The sequence below is a fragment of the Melitaea cinxia genome, chromosome 25 (assembly GCF_905220565.1).
Source record: "Melitaea cinxia chromosome 25, ilMelCinx1.1, whole genome shotgun sequence".
Lineage (NCBI taxonomy): Eukaryota > Metazoa > Arthropoda > Insecta > Lepidoptera > Nymphalidae > Melitaea > Melitaea cinxia.
Genome location: NC_059418.1, coordinates 6,268,456 through 6,293,105, shown reverse-complemented (window position 1 = coordinate 6,293,105; position 24,650 = coordinate 6,268,456). Strand labels below are relative to the sequence as shown.

At 34.5% G+C, this 24,650-nt stretch overlaps 1 protein-coding gene across 1 annotated transcript in view; it reads left to right on the top strand.

Moving 5' to 3' along the window:
• LOC123666060 (la-related protein 1B-like) overlaps positions 1 to 24,650 on the top strand; it is a 112,788-nt gene that overhangs the window by 44,222 nt on the left and 43,916 nt on the right. The window contains exons 5-8 of the mRNA XM_045600268.1: positions 13,192 to 13,311; positions 18,307 to 18,424; positions 19,755 to 19,868; positions 21,189 to 21,349. Coding sequence (XP_045456224.1) covers positions 13,192 to 13,311; positions 18,307 to 18,424; positions 19,755 to 19,868; positions 21,189 to 21,349 — 513 coding nt within the window. The remainder of the gene's footprint in view (positions 1 to 13,191; positions 13,312 to 18,306; positions 18,425 to 19,754; positions 19,869 to 21,188; positions 21,350 to 24,650) is intronic.

Here is a 24,650-nt window from a genome sequence, read left to right as displayed (position 1 = left end):
AATCGGTCAATTGTAATTTGTTGAATTCTAACACTTGAAAAGTATGATCCAATCTAGAGACAGTCAAAAAGCATGATATTAGATAACAGAAATCCCTTAGCATATTAATATTATAAAGTTGGTTTATCCTATAAAATTAAAACAAAAGAACACTGACAAGTAATAGAACTCAAAAGTTGTTAACCGTAGTGCAGTTTGGCTCACTATAATAATTCTTTAAATATTTGTTGCTTTTAAAAATTATTACACGCGATATTACTAATATACTCGTGTCCATGTCATAAAAAAAATCTATCTGCATGTCAAGCCAATAAAATATTTAATTTTTACGGTCATTTTAATTTTTTGTCATTAAAATTGTCATCGATGACTCAATTAAAAAGTGGTGGACCCAAATTGGGGCCTTGAGGAACTCTGACCGTGCAACGTGGATATCGTATCTATACTTTGTTTTGTTGTAAATCATATGATCAGGCGAACTTCAAACCTATATAGTTTCTTTTTCCCGCACGGTATCTTTCTAGGGTTAATATAATTTCATTAAGTTTTTTTTTTCTTCAATTAACCAACTTTATCAAATGTTTATCTTAGTAGATTATCACGTATATCACGTATAAGAAAATTTATCGTAAATATGCAATAATCATTTGATAAATTGTATTATTAACCCAGATTAAGGCTTACACTTTACACGTGGTTCCACGTTGCGATAAATGACGTGTAAGTCACGTGCCAGATTACGGATCGAGTTTTGCGTACGACAGACATTGCATCTGACGTCTGTTGTGTCCGGACTGCACCCTGTAATATAGTGTGTTTTGTTCTAGACTTTCGTGAAGTATCACGGCCTTTTTTACCGGTTATTAAAGCTGTCTGATGTACAATGGTATCAATAGATCAATGTTTTATAGTGCATTTATTGTTTTCTTATATTTACGCGAATTTCAGTCATTATAATGAAACAACTTTTTGGGATTTTGTCGCGGTTTATAAAGTTTTTTAAATGCCCGACGTTTCGGATACTTTACAACAACTATTGTCACGGGTGGACCATTTTTATAGTACATATTTTTTGCCATCATTTCTACTGTCAGATATTTTTGTTAATCAATAAAATTGTAATTTTACAATTTTAAAATGTGTGGCTACGGATGCTGTGTGGCTACGTCACTAAAGAATTTAGCCACCCCCTCTCTTCCCGTGGGTGTCGTAAGAGGCGACTAAGGGATAACAAGGTTCCACGACCACCTTGGAACTTAAGAAGCCGACCGATGGCGGGATAACCATCCAACTGCTGGCTTTGAAATACACAGGCCGAAGACGGGCAGCAGCGTCTTCGGTGCGACAAAGTCAGTACTGCGGTCATCAACCCGCCTGCCCAGCGTGGTGACTAAGGGCAAAACACATGAGTTCACGTTATTTTTGGCGTAAACTTGTGGAGGCCTATGTCCAGCAGTGGACTGTATAGGCTGTAATGATGAATAAAATTGTAATTTATTAATTGAGGTAAATAGGTCCTAACAACATACATGTGCAAGAGAAACTCATCACCAACCGATGATACAGACCTAATACTCTTACAACAGCCTATTTCTAAAACATTATAAACTCATGTATGTCATCCATTAACGATGCAGCGCTTGCTTAGTTGAGGTCGAACAAAACTACCAACAAAGCCTATCTGTAACTTATGTACGGAATAAAATGTATCAGCAATCTGAGAATCTGAATCAAATTCTCGATCCCCTACGATGAGTATGGAATCACTTTACGACACAGCAACTAGCAAACGTGGTAGCACTACCCAAAATTGATGCAACAATTTACGAGCGATGCGTCAGAAATACGTACAGGCACGGTTTATAACTGCACTTCACACGTTTGTTATTGTCCGTCGAGAAGTATGCGAAGTATTGTCATGTGTAGGTCGATTCACACAGACGAGGTGATAGAAGGAATTAGATACGTGTAGTATTTATATACGGTTATAGCAAAAGTGTGACCCAAAATTTTGACTTCGTAGTAGTTAAATTTGTTTATGAAGACTTAAAATGAAGTAAAATTGACCATATTTTTGTTACGTAAAACATGATACAATACAAAAGACACGATAGTTTTTGTGCCTAGACAAATGTGATTGGTACAGGAGGCAAAGTATGAAAGCTAAAGTAATGTAAACATTCTCGTCTAAAGAGACTATATCTCGCCCATATAAAATTGATAAAACTAGGTGTGGGTAGAATTATATTTAAAGACAAAAAAACAAAGATTCAAAGCAAGAATTTGCGAAAAAAACCTACCTAAATGTAGGTAGAATGAAATCTATAATAAAGAAAAAAACATAATTTCGAAGGTAAAAAAAAATGTTTTGAGTTATCTCACTATAGTCAACGTGTTTGTTGTATTTCAAAAACCTGCTTGTAGCATTCTTCTAAAGATAGACGTAAATACAAAACAACTTGAGTTCTATAGCAAATACAGAATGCGTGAACACCTAATAAATATCTATAACTGTTAAATTTCTATAATCATCGACAAGTAATAAATACAACGTAAGTAGACGAAAAATAGTCAAATAAATACGCATTATCAAAGAATACCCAAAAAGCAGTCATCAGATCTCGATGAAAGTCGGTCAACTCAGTCAAAAGTTCTAAACATGCATAAAAAATACAATCGAATTAAGAACTTCTTTTTTGGAAGTCGGTTAATAAAACTCGGCCCGTACCAATGAAGTGTGAATCTGGCACGTGACAGGACGTGCTTATACGTTATCTATCACCATCGTCATCTATCATCTATAACCACGTGTTACGTGTAAGTCTTGATCTGGGTTAATAATACAATAATCAAGTCGGTCAAAAAAACTGACTCAATATTTCCATTTTTTTCCACCGCAATTCAACTCGGTTTTACGTGAAAAAAATCACATGAAAATCGGACTATCCTTCATAGAGCTACAGTGCCCTAGACATACATTGGCGTCAAACTTATAACACCCCTTTAGTGGAAATATTATAAAATATCCTTAAAATATTTTCTGACTTTATATTAAAGGATAATATAACTAAAATTCATATACCATAGCAAAATATAAATTACAATTAATAAATCTAAAATATAAATTCTTTACATCTATTTAAAATTATCTATATTGTAATAAGTATCAATTTTTACGAAAATTGCGCGGACGGAGGAGTAAGAAATTTCGCACACGTATAATTTATATAGAGAAGGAGTTCACTATGCTAAAATATATTTTTAAATTATGCATAACATAAATCATTCAATCAATAACAAAAAAAAAAAAAAAAACCTTACACACGTATTATCTTATTTACATGTATTTCACACACACACGCATATATATACTCTTTTGTTTATTATTACAAAAGTACAGTCTTTGACAACAGAACCTTAATAATGTTCAAACTTATAATTTAAATTAGTTATGGTCGAATTTTGACCACCGGGCGACCACTAGTTCTTATAAAAATTTAAACAACAGTATGAGGTTTGCTATTATCCTAATACAAAAGTTTATATATGTGTGGGTACGCCATATCCATATCGCACAAATTATTTAACTTTTGACTCGCTTCTATCTATCTGCAAATCCACAGTTGCTATTGTTTTTTTTTTTTTTTTCGTTTATGTCAAGCATGAGCTGGCTATATTCTCAAATCTTAACTGGCTTATCTTATTGAATATTTAAAAATCCACTTAATTACCTGCCGTTTCTTAGTATCGCCGGAGCATATGACATTGAAACTTAATATTATCTTTATATTTACGCTGTTTAGACAAAAAGTCGTTTGATAAGAGCTAACGTCACGTTGATTATAAAATAACATTATCATATTATCCCACTGACCGAAAAAGCTTATTAAGTATTCAAGGACATAAAATGTTTAAGACATATTGTAACTAAAATTTTATATGTAAGTAGAATCGCGTGGGACGTTTAGTTTTTAATGGGTTCTGAATTCGATTTTTTTTTTGGATAATTCATCTGTAGAGGAAGGCTATATAATATTTTTAGTAAGTTTGTCCATGAAATTAACGCAGGTGAAACTGCCGGCCACAGCTAGTATCTGATATGTAAAAAGAAATAAAACACTAGCCGACCCGCGCCCGATTCTTTGGGCGTTAATTATTTTGGTGATGCAAATATATATAGTAAATTTACATATACTATTATTTTTCAATGAATTTTTTGTTCAATAACAAATAAAATGTAGCCTATAGCACTCCTGGATAGTTGTAGCTTTCTGTTAGTGAAAAAAAATTCTCGATCGGATCAGTATTTACGAAGATCCTACACACAAACAAAATTATAAACTGTGCCTCTTTATAATATTAGTATAGATAACCATTTTCGTCATCAATTTACAAACACACGTGCGATGTAAGGCCGACTGTTAGTATTAAAATTATTCAGTGTAAAAAAAAGAAGAGATTAAGATTCTTGTATGTATATGTATATATATATATATATATATATATATATATATATATATATATTTATATAAATTAAATTAGCTTGGTAGGTTTTGATAAGATTTTTAGTAATGAATTAGTAATTAATATTCAAAACGCCGTGTGGGATATCTTAATTGATATAATAAATTTTGTGTTTTTACAAGGAAGTGATATGATTTTAAAAGTTTTAGAACCTTAGTAATAATAGTTAATTTTAATATCATTTAATGTATGTATTTATTTTACAAAATAATCTATCAATATAAATAATAATTGCGTTTGCTGGCAAGCGAAGAAGAACCGACTTCAATAATATCGACAAGTAATACAACGTAGGTAGACGAAAAAATAGTAATGTAAATACGCATTATCAAAGATTACTCCAAAAGTTGTAATTAGATCTCGATGAAATTTAAATGTGACCACATGATAAACATCGGCTTTCGATTAAATTAAAAATCATCAAATCAATCCATCAATCCAGTAAAAAGTTATGCGGAGGGTTTCCCTTGATTTCTCTGGGATCCCATCATCAGATCCTGGTTTCCTTATCACGGTACCACACTTAGGAGATCTCCTTTCCAACAAATAAAGAATTATCAAAATTGGTTCATAAACGACGAAGTTATCCCCGAACATACATTTAAAAAAAAAAACAATATTCGGTCGAATTAAGTAACCTCCTCCTTTTTTGAACAGTATTTAATAGTATTTAATATATTAAGCATAAAATGTTTATAACACTAACTCAAAACCAATCAATCAATTATTCATATATGTACGTATGTAATATATAATAATTATTTATATGTACTGAAACAGATATCTTCTGAAGGATATATCCACCTTTGTTATATCATCAATCATTGTACATGTAATTTTCTGTATATTCTTTCTCAGTGTAATAAAAGTTAATATATTAAATATAATGCCATATAAAATATACATTACAAATTTATTACGTCACGGAATAACAGTTATAAGTAATATTTTATATGTATTTTATTGATTAATATAAGCAAATACATATAATGTGGCGGACTATGTTTGAAACAGTCCTTATAAATTCATTTAGTTTTTCGTCACTCTAGCCTATGTAGTCTCGTAGTATTTTTATACAACTCATTCAACGGCCCCCTATATTATTTACTTCTGCGTCTGGGGTGCGGGCGCACACGCAATAATCAAGGACACACCCATCAAATCACGGCAAACACCTGTATGAACTATACGAATGTTTGCCATGAGCTTCGATCGAACCCGCAACCGTCATCTCAACAGCTAGGTAGTGTGTAACCGCTGCGCTAACACGCGACATTTTAGTCTTCAAACAGAAATGGGGCAGATAGTTTAGTCTATTAGACTAGCTTAAAAAATACAGTGATAATATGAAGGTCGCCATGCCTGTCACATACCAATTAACCGGTTTTTATAATTTATCTTTTGATTTAGGTTACTAGAAATAGACATTTGACATGATTATTTTCTTTAGTAAGCAAAATCATAAGTTATAAGCACCTCTCTACTGCCCTGAGAATCCGATATTGAAAATCAGGTAACACAAAACGAACACGTTGAATATGCAATTCCTTTTTAAACGAAACAGGCTTATAAGCTACACAAATCGTGTCAAAAGTCTAAAACAAAAATAAATAACTTATTAAGACTGACCTGAAAACGAGTATATTTAAATAATGAGGCTATACTAAAATCCATCAATTCGTTATAACAGTTGAAAAAACGAGTGTGCTTTAGATCACACGACTGAAGTAAAACTTATGAAACGTAAACTCTCTCTTTCTATCTTCAATAACTTATAACCCTCTCAAATTCCGTTCGCCTAGTCCGATCACACTTTTCGTAACGCTCTCGTCACGCATTCACCAGCTTACTCCCCAGTTAAGTGTTCGTAAAGAAGTTTTACTTAAAAAAGAAAACTTAATTGTAACCCTAAAATCACTAAGAATTTTGTAACAGGCATCATAAGGGAAATGTAACTAAGAATAAAATATAACAAATGTATCGAAGTGCAGATAAATACGCGCGGGATCAGTAATACATTTAGTAAAAGTGTTTCTTCTGAAACAAAACAAAAAAAAAAACGATTTATTTACATCAACAAATAATAAATAAATAAATAAATAAACAATACATGTCTGTCGTGAGTGGGATCGAACCCGCGACCGTCAGCGCAACAGCTAGTGCTGTGACCGCTGCGCTAACCCGTCGTCAAATAATAAAATGAGAATGTAAATACGTTCCTTAATATCCTCAATCCTTATTATAAGTATTCGTAAAATCTCGCTCACATTAAAATGGCACCACTTGATAAGCACCAGCTTTTAAATAAAAGATAAGAATCGTCATAATCGATTCATCCTGTAAATATTTTTAAAGATACACAAGATAAAAGATGAAGTTGATTTTTGAAGGAGGTATAAGCACTTGAACAAATAAACGTACAAAAATTTTTTAATGGAACATAAAGAACTATAATAATTATCGCAATTTTTAAAAGATGTTATATTGTATTGATAGGCTGAACGTACGCTGACGTACAACGGTAAAAGTTTTTTGGACTCTAAAGAACTTAATAATTGTAAAAAAAAAAAAAAAACTAAAACAATAGTAAATATTATATTCACGGTAAAAGCGTTCTAAAGTTATATCATAATCAAGGGAATAAAAACCAGTATTAAAGTTTAATAAATATTGAAACAATACATACAAAAATTAAAACATAAGTATTTATTAATTTTAAATTTTTAATGCAAACTGCCTCATCCATACGTTTCAATTTATTTCCTAACCTTGACAATCGCCAGAACGAGATAGCGCCCGAGCGAACAAGACAGACTACCAACGTGGTAGCCACGCCACACTTTTAGGTTATAATCGGAACATAATAGTACCGATATCGCAGTGTTGTAATTTTGTGTTATTACATAATATATAAGTAAATAACCAAATAATAGAATTAACCCTGTGTTCTAAAAGTGTAATATTTAAGTACAGTTTGCATGGTAACAGGCTATTTTTTTTATTTGAACGTTTTTATCGTAAATAATCAAAGATAAAGCGGTATATCGCTTGTTATTGGTTATGTGTAAAGGTGTAAATTCGTGTAAAGATTTTGATGTTTTAACTACAGACGTGTATGCGATGAAAAAATATTAGTTCGTATAATACTCGTAATATATAAATTATCATTTGTGCATTTTATTTAATTGTAGATGTATAATTTGATGTAGTCTAGTTCAAAATTACTAAGTAGTCGATTACAACGCCATCTATTATTTACTTATGAAAGTGTTAATCAGGCTGGAAATTGTGTAGACGTATACAAAAATTATCGGTAGCTGATAAGGACAGAATAAGAGCGAAAAATTTTATTTCACTGGCTACAATATTATTATTAAAAAGGTGTTATAATGTAAACAGGTTTTACACGCAGTTACATTGGCGTTGTGTGTGTTGTTCCATACATGTACTGTTCCGCTACTATCAGTCTTACAATAAATCGAATACTTTTTACAATCGGATGCAGTCTTTAGAGTCTGTTTAACCAATTGTGGATAACGCTATTTGACGGATGACGATATCCAACAGATGTTTTATTAATTTTCACAATCGCCATCGAATTTCACTGTATTTATGAGATAATTTTATTCGCAAATATGAACCTTAAACTTTTAGATTATTAGTCGTGGTGAAACAGGGCCTAACGGTCTATTCTACCTCCCGCTGTTGTCTGAAGTTTAATCGTAATCTATACTATTATAAAGAGGAAAGATTTGATTGTTTGTTTGTTTGCATCGAATAGGCTCCGAAAGTACTGAAGCGATTTGAAAAATTCACGGTTCTACACTATCCGCGGCTGACTGAAATATTTCGAATTTTTTGTTAAATACCCTTACGAAGCCGGGACGGGATGCTAGTAATTCATATAGCGTGATATTTTATAGCGTAACTGTCTTTCTCAAGCTTTCTCGTTCGTCTGGTCAGAATTTATCGCTTACGAAAAACTATTTAAATCTTTTAATATTTGTGTGACGTGTCCATGCAGTTGTCAGTTGCAAGGCTGTAGGTTAAATTCCAGTCCCAAGGCTTGATTGATTTTTATATTATTTATATTTCATTTATTATTCATAAATTAACAGTACATTTGGACATATAGAATGTTATCGATATAATATACCGAGAGCTTATACAAAAACCGTAAAACCGGTAAATAAAACGACTTCCTACTCGAGCGAAATGTCACTCATTTGCATCATAATGCATTTAATTTTTTATATGTCACGTACATTCTTGTATATTTAATTAGTATTAAATGTCTGCGACTTTTGGTTTAACTTAAATATCGATCGATGTCTTTATTCGTGGTCTATAAATATGATATAGTAGTGCTAAAATTTTACTAGCCCGTTGACGCAGCTTTTAGTGACCCTGCTTTCTACTCCAGGGGTTGTGGGTTCGATTCCCATCCCGAGTCTGGATGTATTATGTATATTTATTTATATATGTATTATTTATATGTATGTTTATCGAAAAAAAAAAAAAAAAAATATATATATATAGCTTTAGGAACATCTATTTATTTATTTTCTAAAGGCTGGTGCCTATGTGAAACTAAAGGGTAAGTTAGATTTGGAAGGAACCTATTAAACCCGTAATTATTAGGGAATCAAATTTTATATTTTATTAAGTATAAATTTCAGTAATTAATAGTTCTCGATTGAAATTAAACAGTTTGCGATAATCGCGTAGCTATCGCGGGATCGTTCGCTCTACGTCAAAATACAATTCACATATACGTATGCACATATTATTAAATAAATATCTTATAACATACACACAAGGTCGTCTGTTCCTATGGTAAGCAACTTAATGCTTGTGTTACAGGTAACAGCCGACTGTTTTAACTATATATATATATATATAAACATACATAGAAATAATACATATATAAATATATGAATACAAATATTACACCCAGACTCAGGCGGGAATCGTACCCGCAACCCGCGCCACAGAAAGCACCACAAACTGCGCAAACGTGCTAGTCGAATAGTCATAATATATAGTTTAGCTATTACACCGTAGATTTTAAAAAATTATCTTTATTATTTTATTATTTATTTAAAATAAAATTATAATAATCGTAATTTATATGCAATTAACTAATGTTACGTTCTAAATAACTAGTTTTATCTATATTAGTCCATTATTTAATTATACGTATTGTTATACAAAAAAATTCAGTTAGTCATCCGTCTGCAACGCGTTCAATATTACTCTTACGTAATCTTTTATCAACTCATTATTAATTTTTCCTTAAATAAATATTCATTTCGCATATAAAATAGTTCAAACAATATTGAAAGTAATTCAACAACTGTGCGAGTGAGAGCTATATTGCTTTTTCTCATTCTGTCTCAACTTAACGACAGGCGAGTGCACTTTTCAGTTATAATTTTACTTCAATTAATTATCGTTGTGTTGCTATGCGTCGTTTTTAACCGACTGTACAGAAATAATTGAGGTAATGTGGCATACGTTATCGCCAACAAGGAATACGTCAGATCGATTTGTCATAACAAAACGCTTATAAAGAAACATGTCTATGGTTGCTACATTACTAAAGGGATTTTAGCGAAAATTACAGGTTTAGTAAGCTTATAGTAGTATGCCACATACAAGCTTAGGTAGCTTATGTTTAACTGTGTATCTCAAGCTATCCACATACCAAATTTTGTTAAAATCCGTTTAGTAGTTGCTATTTGAGAGAGTTGAAAACATATACAAACTTTTGCATTTATAATACCAACCTACAACATACTAACTAAAGCGAAATTTTCTTCGTCTACTGTCAACAGAGCAAATTTACATATATATTTTAGTATTAAAAAAACAGTGAAAATAAGGAAATGACGTGTGATTAAAAAAGTCCAGTGTGAGGAATATTGCTATAAGTGATTTTTATAAGTGTACAAGTGTGTGTGTGTGTACAATGACGGCCGGAGTCGCGACGAGGAGGAAGGGGCGCTCGAGGAAAAGTTGGGCGAGGGTTGGCCATGATGGACAGGTAAATATCCTTAACGATCACAGCTAAATAATGCTGATCTCACCCAGTCTCCTGTTCCTGTTAATAAGGTAGCCGGAGTTCCTGGGTAGCGTCGCTAAGAGGTGGCTAAGGTCGGCACGCGCTTGCACTAAAGTTATCAGGCGTACGCTCGTTTTGCCACATTTATAGTACATAAAATGCCTTCTATCTTCATTCTTCATCATCATTCTTCTATAGCCCTTTGGTTCAATCTGCATTGATGGTGTTTTTTGCTTCGGGGATTGTAGGCTCGATACCTGCTCCAAATCTGGGTGGCGATAATATAATATGTATCTATTTCTATAGTTATATGTTTTATTTAAGGTGGACATTTTTTGTCTCGAAAGACTCAACTGCTTTCTACTAAATTTTGGTATAAGTAAAAGGTGAACTGTGTGGCTGCGGCATTAATGAATATAGCCACCCCCCTCTTCTCGTGGGTGTCGTAAGAAGCGACTAAGGGATAGCACAGTTCCACTACCACCTCGGAACTTATAAAGCCGACCGATGGCGGGATACATACACAGACCGAAGACGGGCAGCAGCGTCTTCGGTGCGACAAAGTCAGCCCTGCGGTCACCAACCCGCCTGCCCAGCGTGGTGACTATGGGCAAAACACATGAGTTCACGTTATTTTTGACGCGAACTTGTGGAGGCCTATATCCAGCAGTGGACTGCAATATGCTGAAATGATGATGATGATACAACTGAGGTAGGGCACAGCAGGAGTTTCCTGCTCAAAATATGGAGCAGCTCGACTGGGGTAGTACCTCGACCTTACAGAAGATCACAGCAAAGTAATACTGTTTTCAAGCAGTATTGTGTTCCTGTTGGTGAGTAAGGTGACCAGAGCTCCTGGGGGATTGAAGCGATTGGGGATTGGCTTGGCAACGCGCTTGCGAGATGCTTCTGGTGTTGCGGGTGTCTATAGGCTACGGTAATCGCTTACCATCAGGTGAGCCGTACGCTTGTTTGCCGACCTAGTTACATAAAAAAAAAAGATGATGATGATGATGATGATGATTGAGTTAAAAGAAAAATAAATCCGTTTTCATATCTTTTCTTTCAAAGCTTATTATTCTTAAGAAAATAACACTTGAGGACCGAAAAAATGAATAAAAAATAAATAATGATTTTTCTTTAAACCGAATGTGATAGGTACCTATCGTTTGTATTTCATCAGTTCAATTTAATGTTTACATTTATTTTTATCAATTTGATATTATTATAGCAACTTAGTTATTTTTATTTTATAAACTCGCGCCATCGATAATGCAAGTCAACTTTAATTTTTTTTTTTTCATTACTTTATTTGCAATTGTAAGATTTTAATTTTAAAATGATTTAAAGTTACCCTTTCATGTACACCTTACATGTCGTAAATAACTTTGAACTTAACGAAATAATGTAAAGTGTCATAAGAATTTTACCGTAGGTTGCTAAATCGTACGGCAATTTTGGAAAAGTGATAGAATACACGGGGTTGTTGCTAAAAAATATGATTTTAAACTTGTAGCCATTGATCCTAAGGCCCTTTATAAATAAATCAACATGGCCTATTTATAATCGATTCTTAATAACTTAATGCACAGATCTCAGGGCGTCCCTTATCCGATGCGATTAAACGAAGCTCTGATCCACCCAGAGCCAGCCCCTTTGAATCACAGACTATTTTTGAATTTCGTCAGTACTTTTTCAGTACTTACTTCTTCTTTTTCAAATGCTTTTAATAAATAATTAACATTCAAGGATCCAAGGTGGTAGTGAAACTGTGATGTCCCTTAGTCGCCTCTTACGACACCCACGGGAAGAGAGGGGGTGGCTAAATTCTTTAGTACCGTAGCCACACAGTACAGAACTTAAAAAGCCGACCGGTGGCGGGATAACCATCCAACTGCTGGCTTTGAAATACACAGGCCGAAAACGGGCAGCAGCGTCTTCGGTGCGACAAAGCCAGTACTGCGGTCACCAACCCGCCTGCTCAGCGTGGTGACTATGGGCAAAACACATGAGTTCACGTTATTTTTGGCGTAAACTTGTGGAGGCCTATGTCCAGCAGTGGACTGTATAGGCTGTAATGTAATTCAAGGATCGTGCGATTGTTTGTTACACAGTAATGTATTCAACTTATTTAGTTTTCTATTACCACTAAAGCCTGTATTATTGTCTAAAAGGAAATATAGGTCCATATTTTCTTTGTGGCTACGGTACTAAAGAATATAGTCACCCCCTCTCTTCCCGTGGGTTTCGTAAGAGGCGACTAAGGGATAACACAGTTCTGCTACCACCTTGGAACTTGGAGAGCCGACCGATGGTGGGATGGCCGTCCAACTGTTGGCTTTGAAATACACAGGCCGAAGACGGGCAGCAGCTTCGTCGGTGCGACAAAGCCAGTACTGCGGTCACCAACCCGCCTGCCCTCGACTATGGGCAGAACACACGAGTCTACGTTATTTTTGGCGTAAACTTGTGGAGGCCTATGTCCAGCAGTGGACTGTATGGGCGGTGATGATGATATTTTCTTTAAAATTGAACACTTTTTAAAGAACCTATTATATGGATTTCCATAAATTAATGTCTAATTCAAGTAATTTTGTCCATAGGCGTCCGATTTTACTGATATTGGCGACGATTGGCCAACGCTCGGAGCAGCGGTCGCCGGCGCGAGGTGCCACTCCACGCCTCCCCCTCACGAAGATTCATCACATCAAAATGGCAATGCGGTGAGTTGTACAACCTTCTAAAAATCTTCTTTATTGAGGTAGGTCTGTTCAAAATCTGGAGCAACCCGGCTGAGAAAGTACCTTAACCTTAACAGAAGATATTGTGATAATCTCTAGGGGAGGGTTGAGGAGGTTTGGTGAGGAACGACTTTTGCGATGATGAGGCGTCTATAGGCTTCGGTTTACGCTAAACAGCATGTGAGCCGTACGTTTGTTTGCCGATCCAATTGCAAAAAAAAGTTACGACCTTATGCTTTGCTCACGTGGAACCACCAGTTTTATACCTTTTTACTTCAAAGGACGGCAAAGTAAACGCAACAACATCTGACGTGTGAGATCTCTTTAGGTATTAACCACTTAACATTATTAACCATTTAACATCTATATATAATATTCATTATAAAAAAACAGCGACGTGCTGCTAACGTTTTAAGTTTTTATCTACATTGTTTTTTATGTGCAACTACCAATTTTTTACCTCAGTATTTTCTGCTCTTCTTATTTCACTGCAGTGTTTTATTTAAAACGAATATTTCGACTAAATGACGTACATTCAATTTAGCAGGAAAAAAATTTCGTCGTAAAAATACGCTGCGTTTCGATAGTAAATTATAACGATGTGTATGTATTACGCAATTCCATAAAATTCCACAGTGATTCGAACTACATTGTTTAAACTATATTCCGAATGTGGGTAAACCGCCGTGACGGATATGGTCTCAATAAAACGTAATAGTTCCATCGTTGTTATAGAAAAACTAGCTGACTCGGCAAACGTTATCTTGCCGCTAAACGCTATTTAAAAATAGGGGTTGGTGGAAGAATGGTGAAAATTTCAGGTTATATGTATTTTTCAATGCCAAATCATAATAAAATATTGAATAAATAATTTATCTAAAAATTGAAATATTAGATAAAAAAAATGTGCATATGGCAGTTCCGACACGTGACTAAAACGAAAATATTCTATTCGATATATCAAATTATAATTAATTAAAACAATGGAGCTCTAAAATTAAAACATTAACGGATGCTTGCTTGATTGGTGCAGTGAATGTTTGCCTATTTCTTGGTTTAGTTAGAAGTGCTGTAAAGCGGCGCTCAGCATCGCTGCAGTTTTGCAGCAGCTGCGGTTTCTACTTTCATATATTTTTAAGGAGTAAACTCAAATAAAATGCAGAATATTCAGATTTTTTACCAACTTATAAAAAGAAAGTGTCACAATCTGTGGAAAGAATATTTCAACGAAATATCGTAGTATATGGAATTTGGTACAAAACAATACAGCCTATGTACTGTGTGGCTACGGTACTAAAGAATATAGCCACCCCCTCTCTTCCCGTGGGTGTCGTAAGAGGCGACTAAGGGATAACACAGTTCCACTACTACCTTGGAACTTAAAAAGCTGACCGATGGCGGGGTAACCATCCAAATGCTGGCTTTCAAATATACAGGCCGAAGACGGGCAGCAGCGTCTTCGGTGCGACAAAGGCAGCCCTGCGGTCAACAACCCGCCTGCCTGGCGTGGTGACTATGGGCAAAACACACGAGTTCCAGCCATTTTTGACGTGAACTTGTGGAGGCCTATGTCCAGTAGTGGACTGCGAAAGGCTGCTGTGATGATGATGATGATACGTATCAAGTTTCATTAAATTTTTCGCGTGAAAGACTAACAAATAAACGTCGATCCTCACAGACTTTAGAGCATCTATAAATATTATTGAGATGTTTATTTTAAAATTTTAGCAAGTTAAGGTAAAGTAGTACAACAAATCAAACACAAAACGTACCTTTAATATAGGTTTTTCATAATGTGGTGTGAATTCCTAGAAACATATTAAAACAAGGTAAATATTAAAAGTTAATCGGATGGCGGTAAAAAACGTCGGTAAAAATTATTGTTATTCACTTGAATAACGTCATGAATTACACATTGACCATGTAAGTGGTCGTTTTGTACCATAAGAAGACCGAATAGTGATAATAGATAAAGGAGACATTATTATTACATACCACTTTACTCACCGAACTTGAGTCATATTATTTTCGTGAATCTTTGTATCTTACTTTTTGTCCGTGTCCAGATAATAACGGAACAATAAAAAAATTACAGTTATAGAGACTGCTCGAATGGAAGTGAAAACTTAGAACTTTTATTATTAAAATTTGAAATTCCATAGAATACAAATAAAAATAATCTTTATTGTACACTATTCAGAGAAAAAAATTACACCGAAAGAAAGAAAATATAGACATTTACAAAAGGCGGTCTTATCGCTAAAAGAGCGATCTTTTCCAGTCAACCTCTAGCATGAAAAGGACATGACAAAAGAATTAGATGGTTTGGAGGTGTACATACATATAATCATACACGTAACTATACATAGTATATATAATGTTTAAATTAAAATTATTATGTATTATGTAGCTACAGATTTACTGCTGTATGCATGTCGGTGATGCGAACCCATAAGATTTTCCTCTACCAAAAAACACATACAATACACAAGCACAACGCCCAGACCACGACAAACATCTGTATGGCCGATAAATATGACTGTCGTGAGCGGGAATCGAACCCGCGACCGCCAGCGCAACAGCCAGTGCTATGATCGCTGCGCCAACGCGTTGTCAAAGTCGTTAAGGTGACCAGAGCTCCTGGAGAAGGTCTTGCGATGCTACTGGTGCAGGCGTCTATAAGCTACGGTAATCGTTTACCATCAGGTGTGCCGTACGATTGTATCTCGACCTAATTGTACATACATATAAAAAATTGCAAAGTAGTTGTAAAAAAATAAATAAAAGGATTGTATATATTGTTGTATATATATTTCATTCAGAAATTTATTTAGACTTAGCGGGTTAAAAGGGATCTAGCATCCTAGTTCATATCACGGGCTGAAATCATGTCAATTCTCTGCTTCTTTGCTTTAATATGACCGCTATTAGACACATCAATAATTACACTAACGTGGTATAAGCAAATTATATTTTTACGTAATTGATTCTTCGTTCGTCCTAGTCGATCCTTTGTTAGTCCTAGTTTCTTAATATCTCAATCAATGTTAGAACAGCTTAATGTGTGATGATTACAATATTAACACAAAATTGTCGAATCATAATTAACTGATTGAGTTAATTGACATCATGAAGCGGAAAAATGATGTGCCGATACAAACACGTGAATACTCGTATATATCATCCGCAATCCAATTCTGCTTCACTTTATCCGTAACGTAAAACCATAATTGTGTTTGCTTGCAAACGAAAATAAAAACGGATTTCAATTATGTCGACAAGTGATGCAACGTAGGTAGACGAAAAAATATTAAAGTATTGTAAATACGCATTATTAAAAACTAGCTGCTGCCCGGGACTTCGCGTGGAACAGTTACTTTGGGCTAACGAGATTAAACTGTTTACGCAGCGCACGCAACGCAAGCTCTCAGAAGGAAAAAAAAACCGATTTTGAAACATTCTTCATTGGTGCTCCGCTCCTATTGGTATTAACATGATGATATATAGCCTATGACCTTCCTCGATAAATGGACTATCTAACAGTAAAAGAATTTTTCAAATCGGACCAGTAGTTCCTGAGATTAGCGCGTTCTCAAACAAGCAAACTCTTTAGCTTTATAATATTAAGTATAAGTACTTGTTAGATATCGATCAAATTTAAATAATACCACATGACAAGCGCTTTCGGTCTAATCGAATCGCATCCCAAAAAAAAAAATTCTGGTACACCCAGTAAAATTTATAGTAGATAATTGTGGGTAATAAGGGAGAATTATTCAGAATGTTTGAAATTCAAAAAAGATTTTGGCAAAAAAAAAAAATAAGAACAAGAGTAGAGCTTAAATTTTAACAATTCGTCTAAAGAGCATGTGAGCTGAGTTTGTTTTATCATACGGTACTTAAAGGTATTGTGAAGTTCAGAAGATCAGTTATATTAATAGCCAATATGCCTTTCGTTTGAATTGATTTTCAAACTAAAAATCTATTTTTAAATATTCTCGAATCATCGGTAAGATTTCTCGACCGACATACCATTTTACTCAAAGACCCAAAACACGTAAAAACAGTTGAAAGAAATTTTTTGTTCGTTTTACTGTAAATATCGTCTCATCGACATTACAAAGAGTGACTCAGCGTATTCTTAACTTTATCAAGTGAATCAGCGTGATATTTAAAAGTTTAGTAATAAGCCCATAAACTTAGTAACGTTATGCAAGCGAGATAAAATTCAACCATTATAAGATATATATAATGTGAAAAATAAGTCACACATAAGCAAGTTTATTTACTTGTAAACTTATCTTACGACTTAAAATTTTATTCCAATTACTAGCTGTGCCCACGACTTCGTCTTGGAATAGTGACTTGGGACAGCATTTTTTGGATCTTTTGATATATTTTGGATTATAAACACCGCCATTTGGTTATTTACATGTTCAACGTGATTCTTTAAATTGACATAACTTTTTTATTTAGCGATTGACATGAAACAACACTAAATGTTAAGTGAAGCTAACCACAATAGATTGGCTAGCTAACCTCACGTTGCTAACTTCCTCTACGTTGGCTAGCTAACTTCAGGGTGTCGGTTTTTTTTTTCATGATAGTGTGCGCGCGCATCGTAATAAAATATACTCATAATTTTTTCCTAACGCACCACAAAAAAGTATAACTTAAAAAAAATGGCGATGCTAGTTCCGATATTAGATATCGACACTGTTGCAAGCACTACGATCTTTGTATACTTGTAGTCTAGATCACTCTTATGTATTATTATTTTTCAAACTACAAACGTGGCAAACAAGCTTACGTCTCACATTGCGGTAAGCGGTACTGTAGCTTATAGACGCCTGTAACATAAGAAGCATCGCAAGCGCTTTGCCGACCCGACATAGGCCTCTCCAAGTTCGCGCTAGACATCCATCACCACATTACTTGTTACTGTTTAATAATTTATAAATTATTTAATTATTTCAGGACCAGGAGCGAAAACCTCCGGAAGAGCAACCGATGAAGGTTGAAAAGATAGAACCCACACAAAACCACCAAGGACACAACGAAAGACATTTACAGCATGACAGGAATAAATCTGCAGGTGTGTATACGCGCTTATAATTTGAAAGCTTACCTAATTATTATCCGATTGCTGCACAAACAGCAAGCTTACGAAAGCATGGAAAACTATCGGTTTAGTAATATATCGGTATGTAATAACCGGCTACGAAACGGTAGAAAGTATACAAAAATATACCACTACCTACCCAACTTAGATACTAAGTTTCCTTTTTATGTCTGGGTTGCCTGGAAGATATGGCTAATTAGCCATAATTCCCACCCATTGTACTTCACATTCTGTAACTATCTTTATACTTTGGTTGTAATGTATTTGTGGTGTACAATCAAGTATAAAATAAAATAATATCATATTATAAAAAAAGGTTAGAGATATAATTATGATTACTAATTATTCATTACTGTTAGTCAAATATTCATTCAACATAATTTAATTGGCTTGTATTTTTATTAGTATTATAAGAAAACCAGGGAGAAAAAGTTTCGATGACATTTACCGCAAAGTGTTGCCTAATCTTTTCTTAATTCTTAGAAAACTACTGTTAATATATATATGCTTGTCTCTTTGTTTACTGAAATCTATACATATAATAAAATGGTAGGAAAGTCAAAACTGTAAATTGAATATCTTTTTTAAAAGAATACTTGGGGCGTGATCTACAATCGATACCGAAGCCAAAAACAGTTTTTAGAATTTTTGTCTGTTTGTCTATTGTATGTATGTCCGGGATAAATTCAAAAAGTACTGCATGGATTTACTTCAAATTTGGCACGAATATTATTAAGAAGTCGGGTCAACATATAGGCTACAAATTATCACGCTATCACCTACGGGGAACGAGCAGTGAACCTTTATTTCTTCAACGCATTCTGTAACAACGTGTAATCTAACGACGCATATTTGAATGTTGTTGTTATTATGTTAATAATAACTATGCTATAAGCTAGCTTCACACTATAAATAAAGACATTCTGTAGTATATTTAGTATCAGCATTGCACCCGTGCGAAGCGGGGGCGGGTCGCTAGTAGTATATGTATAATTGTAATGGTTAATTATTTATAGAGTGTTTGACAATTACTATACGAACATGTTAATAGTCTGTCAGGTCTCCCGTAGTTTAGGCCTCTAATCTCTAAACAATAGAGATCCTGGGTTACGCAATACGGGTATATAAAACTCCTTTCTGATTTATTTGTTGCATTTCTTTAAATGCTTACATCATTTGGGAAGAATACATATAATACATATCAAATCGGCCATTTATCGAGTGTATATATCGAGGCAATATTATATCGACAAACTAATTTTTTAAAATTTTTTTAACGATGTATTTTTTTTATCAATTCCAGCTGGTAAAGGAGGGAATAAGTCTGGCAAACACAAATGGGTCCCTCTGGACATTGATGTAAAAGCCGCGAGGCCATCCAAGCACGGATCTCAGCATCCTCCCAGGCAGGATCACGGTATGATATCTATATAACATTCTAAATTTATTTATTTGGAATACAAAATTTGATGTTTTTATGTCGATTGGCAACGCATATATTGGTATGTTTTAGTTTATTCATTCGCTCTCTTACAGACATCTGTTATACACTTCCTAATCGCTTTTCTATGGCCAAAGTTTGTCTGGAAGTAATCGCTCTTTTAGCGATAAGACCGCCTCTGTACGTCTTCCTCTAATTGTACTATTTTTGTTTGTATCTTTTGATGGTTTGCAATAGAGAATATTATTATTACCAGTGCGAGCTCACTGGCCGAAATTCGATCACTATTCATTTAAATTATACGTTTGAACATTATTAAGGTTCTGTTGTGAAAGAGTTATACTTCTATAATAATAAACATATGCGTGTGTGTCAAATACATGGTAGTGTGTGTAATGTTTTTTTTTTTATTATTGATTTGATGTATTTTTATGTATAATATTTTAGAAAAAATATATAAATGTGGCGACATCTATCGCGCGAAAATACGAACGACTAAGAAACTGACGTACGCTACATTGCGCTATCAGAGCTTTCAAAGTGATTAAGTATATATACAAGATTCCGACAACAACCGTCGGGGGCGTTAGCCCGCCAGACACAACACCCGTCTGGCCGGAGGATCGTCCCTTTTCGATGGCGGAGGTGATTCTTCATCACCATGTTCCTCATACTTCCAAACTATGTTTTTTTTTATTGATTTGATGAATTTTTATGCATAATTTAAAAAAAAAATATAAGCAATCTGAAGTTCTCTACATAAACTATAAGTGTACGAAATATCATACCTCGCCATTCGCGCAATCGTTGTGAAAAGGGGTATAAAGTTTTCGCTTGATGTATTAAATCGACATCAACAATTTATACTACGCCAACTCGAATTTCCGATAAGTTGGTTTTCTTAATGCAACTTGAATAAATGTTTTTTTTTTTTGTAATAATAAAAATTGTGAAATTGCAATGAATAAATTAACTATTAAAGATACCAAATTTCAAATAAGTTTCTTAATTAATATAAAAAGGTATCACGTTTTTCCCTTTTATAAGCCTCTATCGTAAAGTTCACTTTTATGAGTTAGCTTAGTATAAATTGCTGGTGTCGAAATGTACCATGTTCCTTCGCACTCCCAAACTGGTGACCCCGACGTGATTCAAACTATACCATCACCCAAATAAACATTCTGAAATTCTCTACATAAACTATAAGTGTACGAAATTTCATACCTCTCTCCATTGTTGTGAAATGGGGTGTAAAGTTTTCGCTCGATGTATTAAATGTGTATGTCGTGCCGACAGAGACGGTCTCGCTGAACGGCGAGGAGTCCCGGGGTCGCGGCGCGGGCCGCGGCCGGGGCGCGGGGCGCGCGCGCGGCCCGCGCCGGCACCCCGCGCGCGCCGCCTCGCTCCACCCGCACCCCGCGCTCTACCGCCCCGAGCTGCACCACGACGTGCCGCAGGTAACCCGCTCGAGTCCGGCCCTGTGGCGCCGGCCATAGCTGGAAACCGACTGTCCCTACGTACACTATCGAAACTGAACATTTTATATTTTTTTATTAATAACTAGCTGACCCGGCGAACTTCGTATCGCCTAACAGTCGATTCTTTAATTGTATTAATTTTTTTTTTTTAGAATCTTTCTCCGTAAGAACCATCCTCGTACTTCAAGGAATATTTTAAAAAAAGAATTAGCGAAATCGGTCCAACCGTTCTCGAGTTTTGCGCTTAGCAACACATTCAGCGACTCATTTTTATATTATAGATAATGTGCTGTGTGGCTACGGCACTAAAGAATTTAGCCACCCCCTCTCTTCCCGTGGGTGTCGTAAGAGGCGACTAAGGGATAACAAGGTTCCACAACGACCTTGGAACTTAAGAAGCCGAACGATGGCGGGATAACCATCCAACTGCTTTGAAATACACAGGCCGAAGACGGGCAACAGCGTCTTCGGTGCAACAAAGCCCGTACTGCGGTCACCAACCCGCCTGCCCAGCGTGGTGGCTGTGGGCAAAACACATGAGTTCACGTTATTTTTGGCGTAAACTTGTGGAGGCCTATGTCCAGCAGTGGACTGTATAAGCTATAATAATAATGATGAATAATAATAATATATTTATTTCAGGACTAGCCCATATAGTGTTAGTAACAATTTTTCTTATAATCTACTGTTAGTACAATTACAAAGTATAAACTAAATACATTTAAATAATAATTTACTTGTTAGGTACATAATAATATTGCATGAAAAATTACTTTTTATGTATATTTTCAAAGAAAAAAGAGAAGAAAATGCTATGAAATACACATAAAATCACATTTTTCATGAGCTTATACTCAATATCGATATTTGACAAATCATTCAGCGTAAAAAATGTAAAATGCCTTTTTTCAATTTCGATATTATACATAGGGACAGTTGAAATATCCTGTTCACGTGACTCAAATTACCTAGTAAGCGACGCACATTACTTAGCACATAATACACTACTAGGCTATCAAAAATAAACAACATACAAAAAATGCACCTAATTTCTCGCAAGTCATATGATAATAAAAAACTGATCATGTTGTTTCTGTTGATCTGTTTCATTTTGAGATATTAAATATATTTACATAGAAATTATTTCAAATAGATCCAACTCATTCTTAAATAAATAGTTATAAATTAAATTCGATTTTGTTTTCTAAGCAGATTTTAAATTTTAAGCTTTTTTATTGCATTCTTTGCTTGCTTTACACGTAAGCTGTCCTTTTCTTTTCATTACGTGGGTTTCTTTTGGCAAATTTTTAATTAAATAAAACTTGTAGATTTAAAAAAAACCTATGTAATTTTACTTCTAATTTTTTTAGTAATTCCTTTTGGTTCTATGCACTTTAGAGACTATGGCTCAGCTTCAGCTCCATCAGCTTTTCGCCGATGATTTTGCCAATGATAAGTGCTAAAAGTAAATTTATAAATATCCGAGACAGAATCCGGTTTAGACAGTACAACAGTGTGTTAAGCCGCGGCTAATTGAAGTGGTTATTCAATTTCACTCTGGCCAATCATAGTTTTATATCATTGATTTTAATAACCTTAGCTATGACAACACGAAAAGAAGTTGATAGCACGTGTCCTGACAAGACGCGAAGCCCTCTTCTATGTAAATGTTAAACGCACTCAAAACAAAACAGCTTTTACTTATAATTTAAGCTCACACGCACACAACTACACACGCACGCACGCACAATTTTTTTTTTTTTTTTTTTTGTGTTTAATCTAAAACTACCCTACAATTTGTGCATGGTTATCGGTATAGATATTAAGAGCTGATCTCCATTTTGACTTCATTATATTTAATGAGTAATTTTAAATTTATTTATATACTAAACAGAACAATTTTTTGTTTGCTACCCTCAACTTGGGCGAAGCAATCCACATTTGTCACCAAAAGCTCAATAATATCCATGCCGTTACCTATAATCTTAGGCACATAATAGTTATGGCTATGGTATGACAACTTTTCACGAGAAGAGTGGTCATATCGATAAATCCCTTCCCTATTCCTTTTTTTTCATTTTCTTATCATTTTCGCTTTGGGATAAAATTTTCGTATTTTAATATTTTTTCATACCCAATAACTTATTTAAAACCCCCGATGTTAATGCTTATTTGTGTTGTTAAAGGGTATGTTGCCTTGTAATCAATTTCATGCTTCTGAAAACGATGGTAAAAGCTCACTCTAAAACCTGTTAAGTACGGTGTGTGTTTCAAAAAAATTACTATATTTAGAGGTTTCTGACATGGAATTTACAGTCATATGATCTGTGGTACTAACACGTTTCTAACAATGGTTTCTGGTATTACCTTTTCAAACTTTCATAATCAACCTACACTATTGATTAAGACATATGTTTATAAAATAATTGATACATAAGGCCCTGTTTCACTGGTTGCGGTTTTCATGATGCTGTGTGTTGGACGACGCTATCGTTGTGATTTGAAACTCGTTGAAACGAAAATACGTAATGATAAAGAAAGAAACACATAAATGTATAGGAGAGAATGAGATGGAATACATCACTGCTCGAAACGCGTAAGTGACGCGTTGTGCATGGCGCTTACGACCTTTTTCACGAGACCGTGATCATCGTCGATAAAATAAATCGTAACGTCTACCTTCCTACGACTTTTCATGTTTCACTTCTGTAGTTTGTGAATTTTTACCATCAAATTCCACTATCACTAGGCCTAGGTGCATAGTATAAAACAAAGTCGCTTCCCGCTGTCTGTATGCTTAGATCTTTAAAATTACGTAACGGATTTTGATGCGGTTTTCTTCAGTAAATAGAATGAGAGGAAGGTTTTTTATATGTATAATACATGCATAATATAGTAGAGGAACACTGATAGTTTTAGGGGTTTCTAATTTGATGCCGTAAATAAACACATTTTTTACTCAAATATTATATTTATTTTATATTTAGTATCAGCAATGCACCCGTGCGAAGCCGGGGCGGGTCGCTGGTATGAGATACTTCTATTCGTAGACATGTATCTAAAAGGCGTAGTTTTTTAATTTGGGAGAAACGTAATGGCGTATTCTACATTTTGCTATGAAAGTCTATTCGTAGCTTATGTCCAAGATAAGCATTATCCACAACCGGTAAAACTGGCCCTAATATTTCAAAAAAATATACCATATATATATATAATATATATTTGATTTTCTTTTATAATACTATCCAGTATGTGTTATTTCTATGGTACTTACCATTTT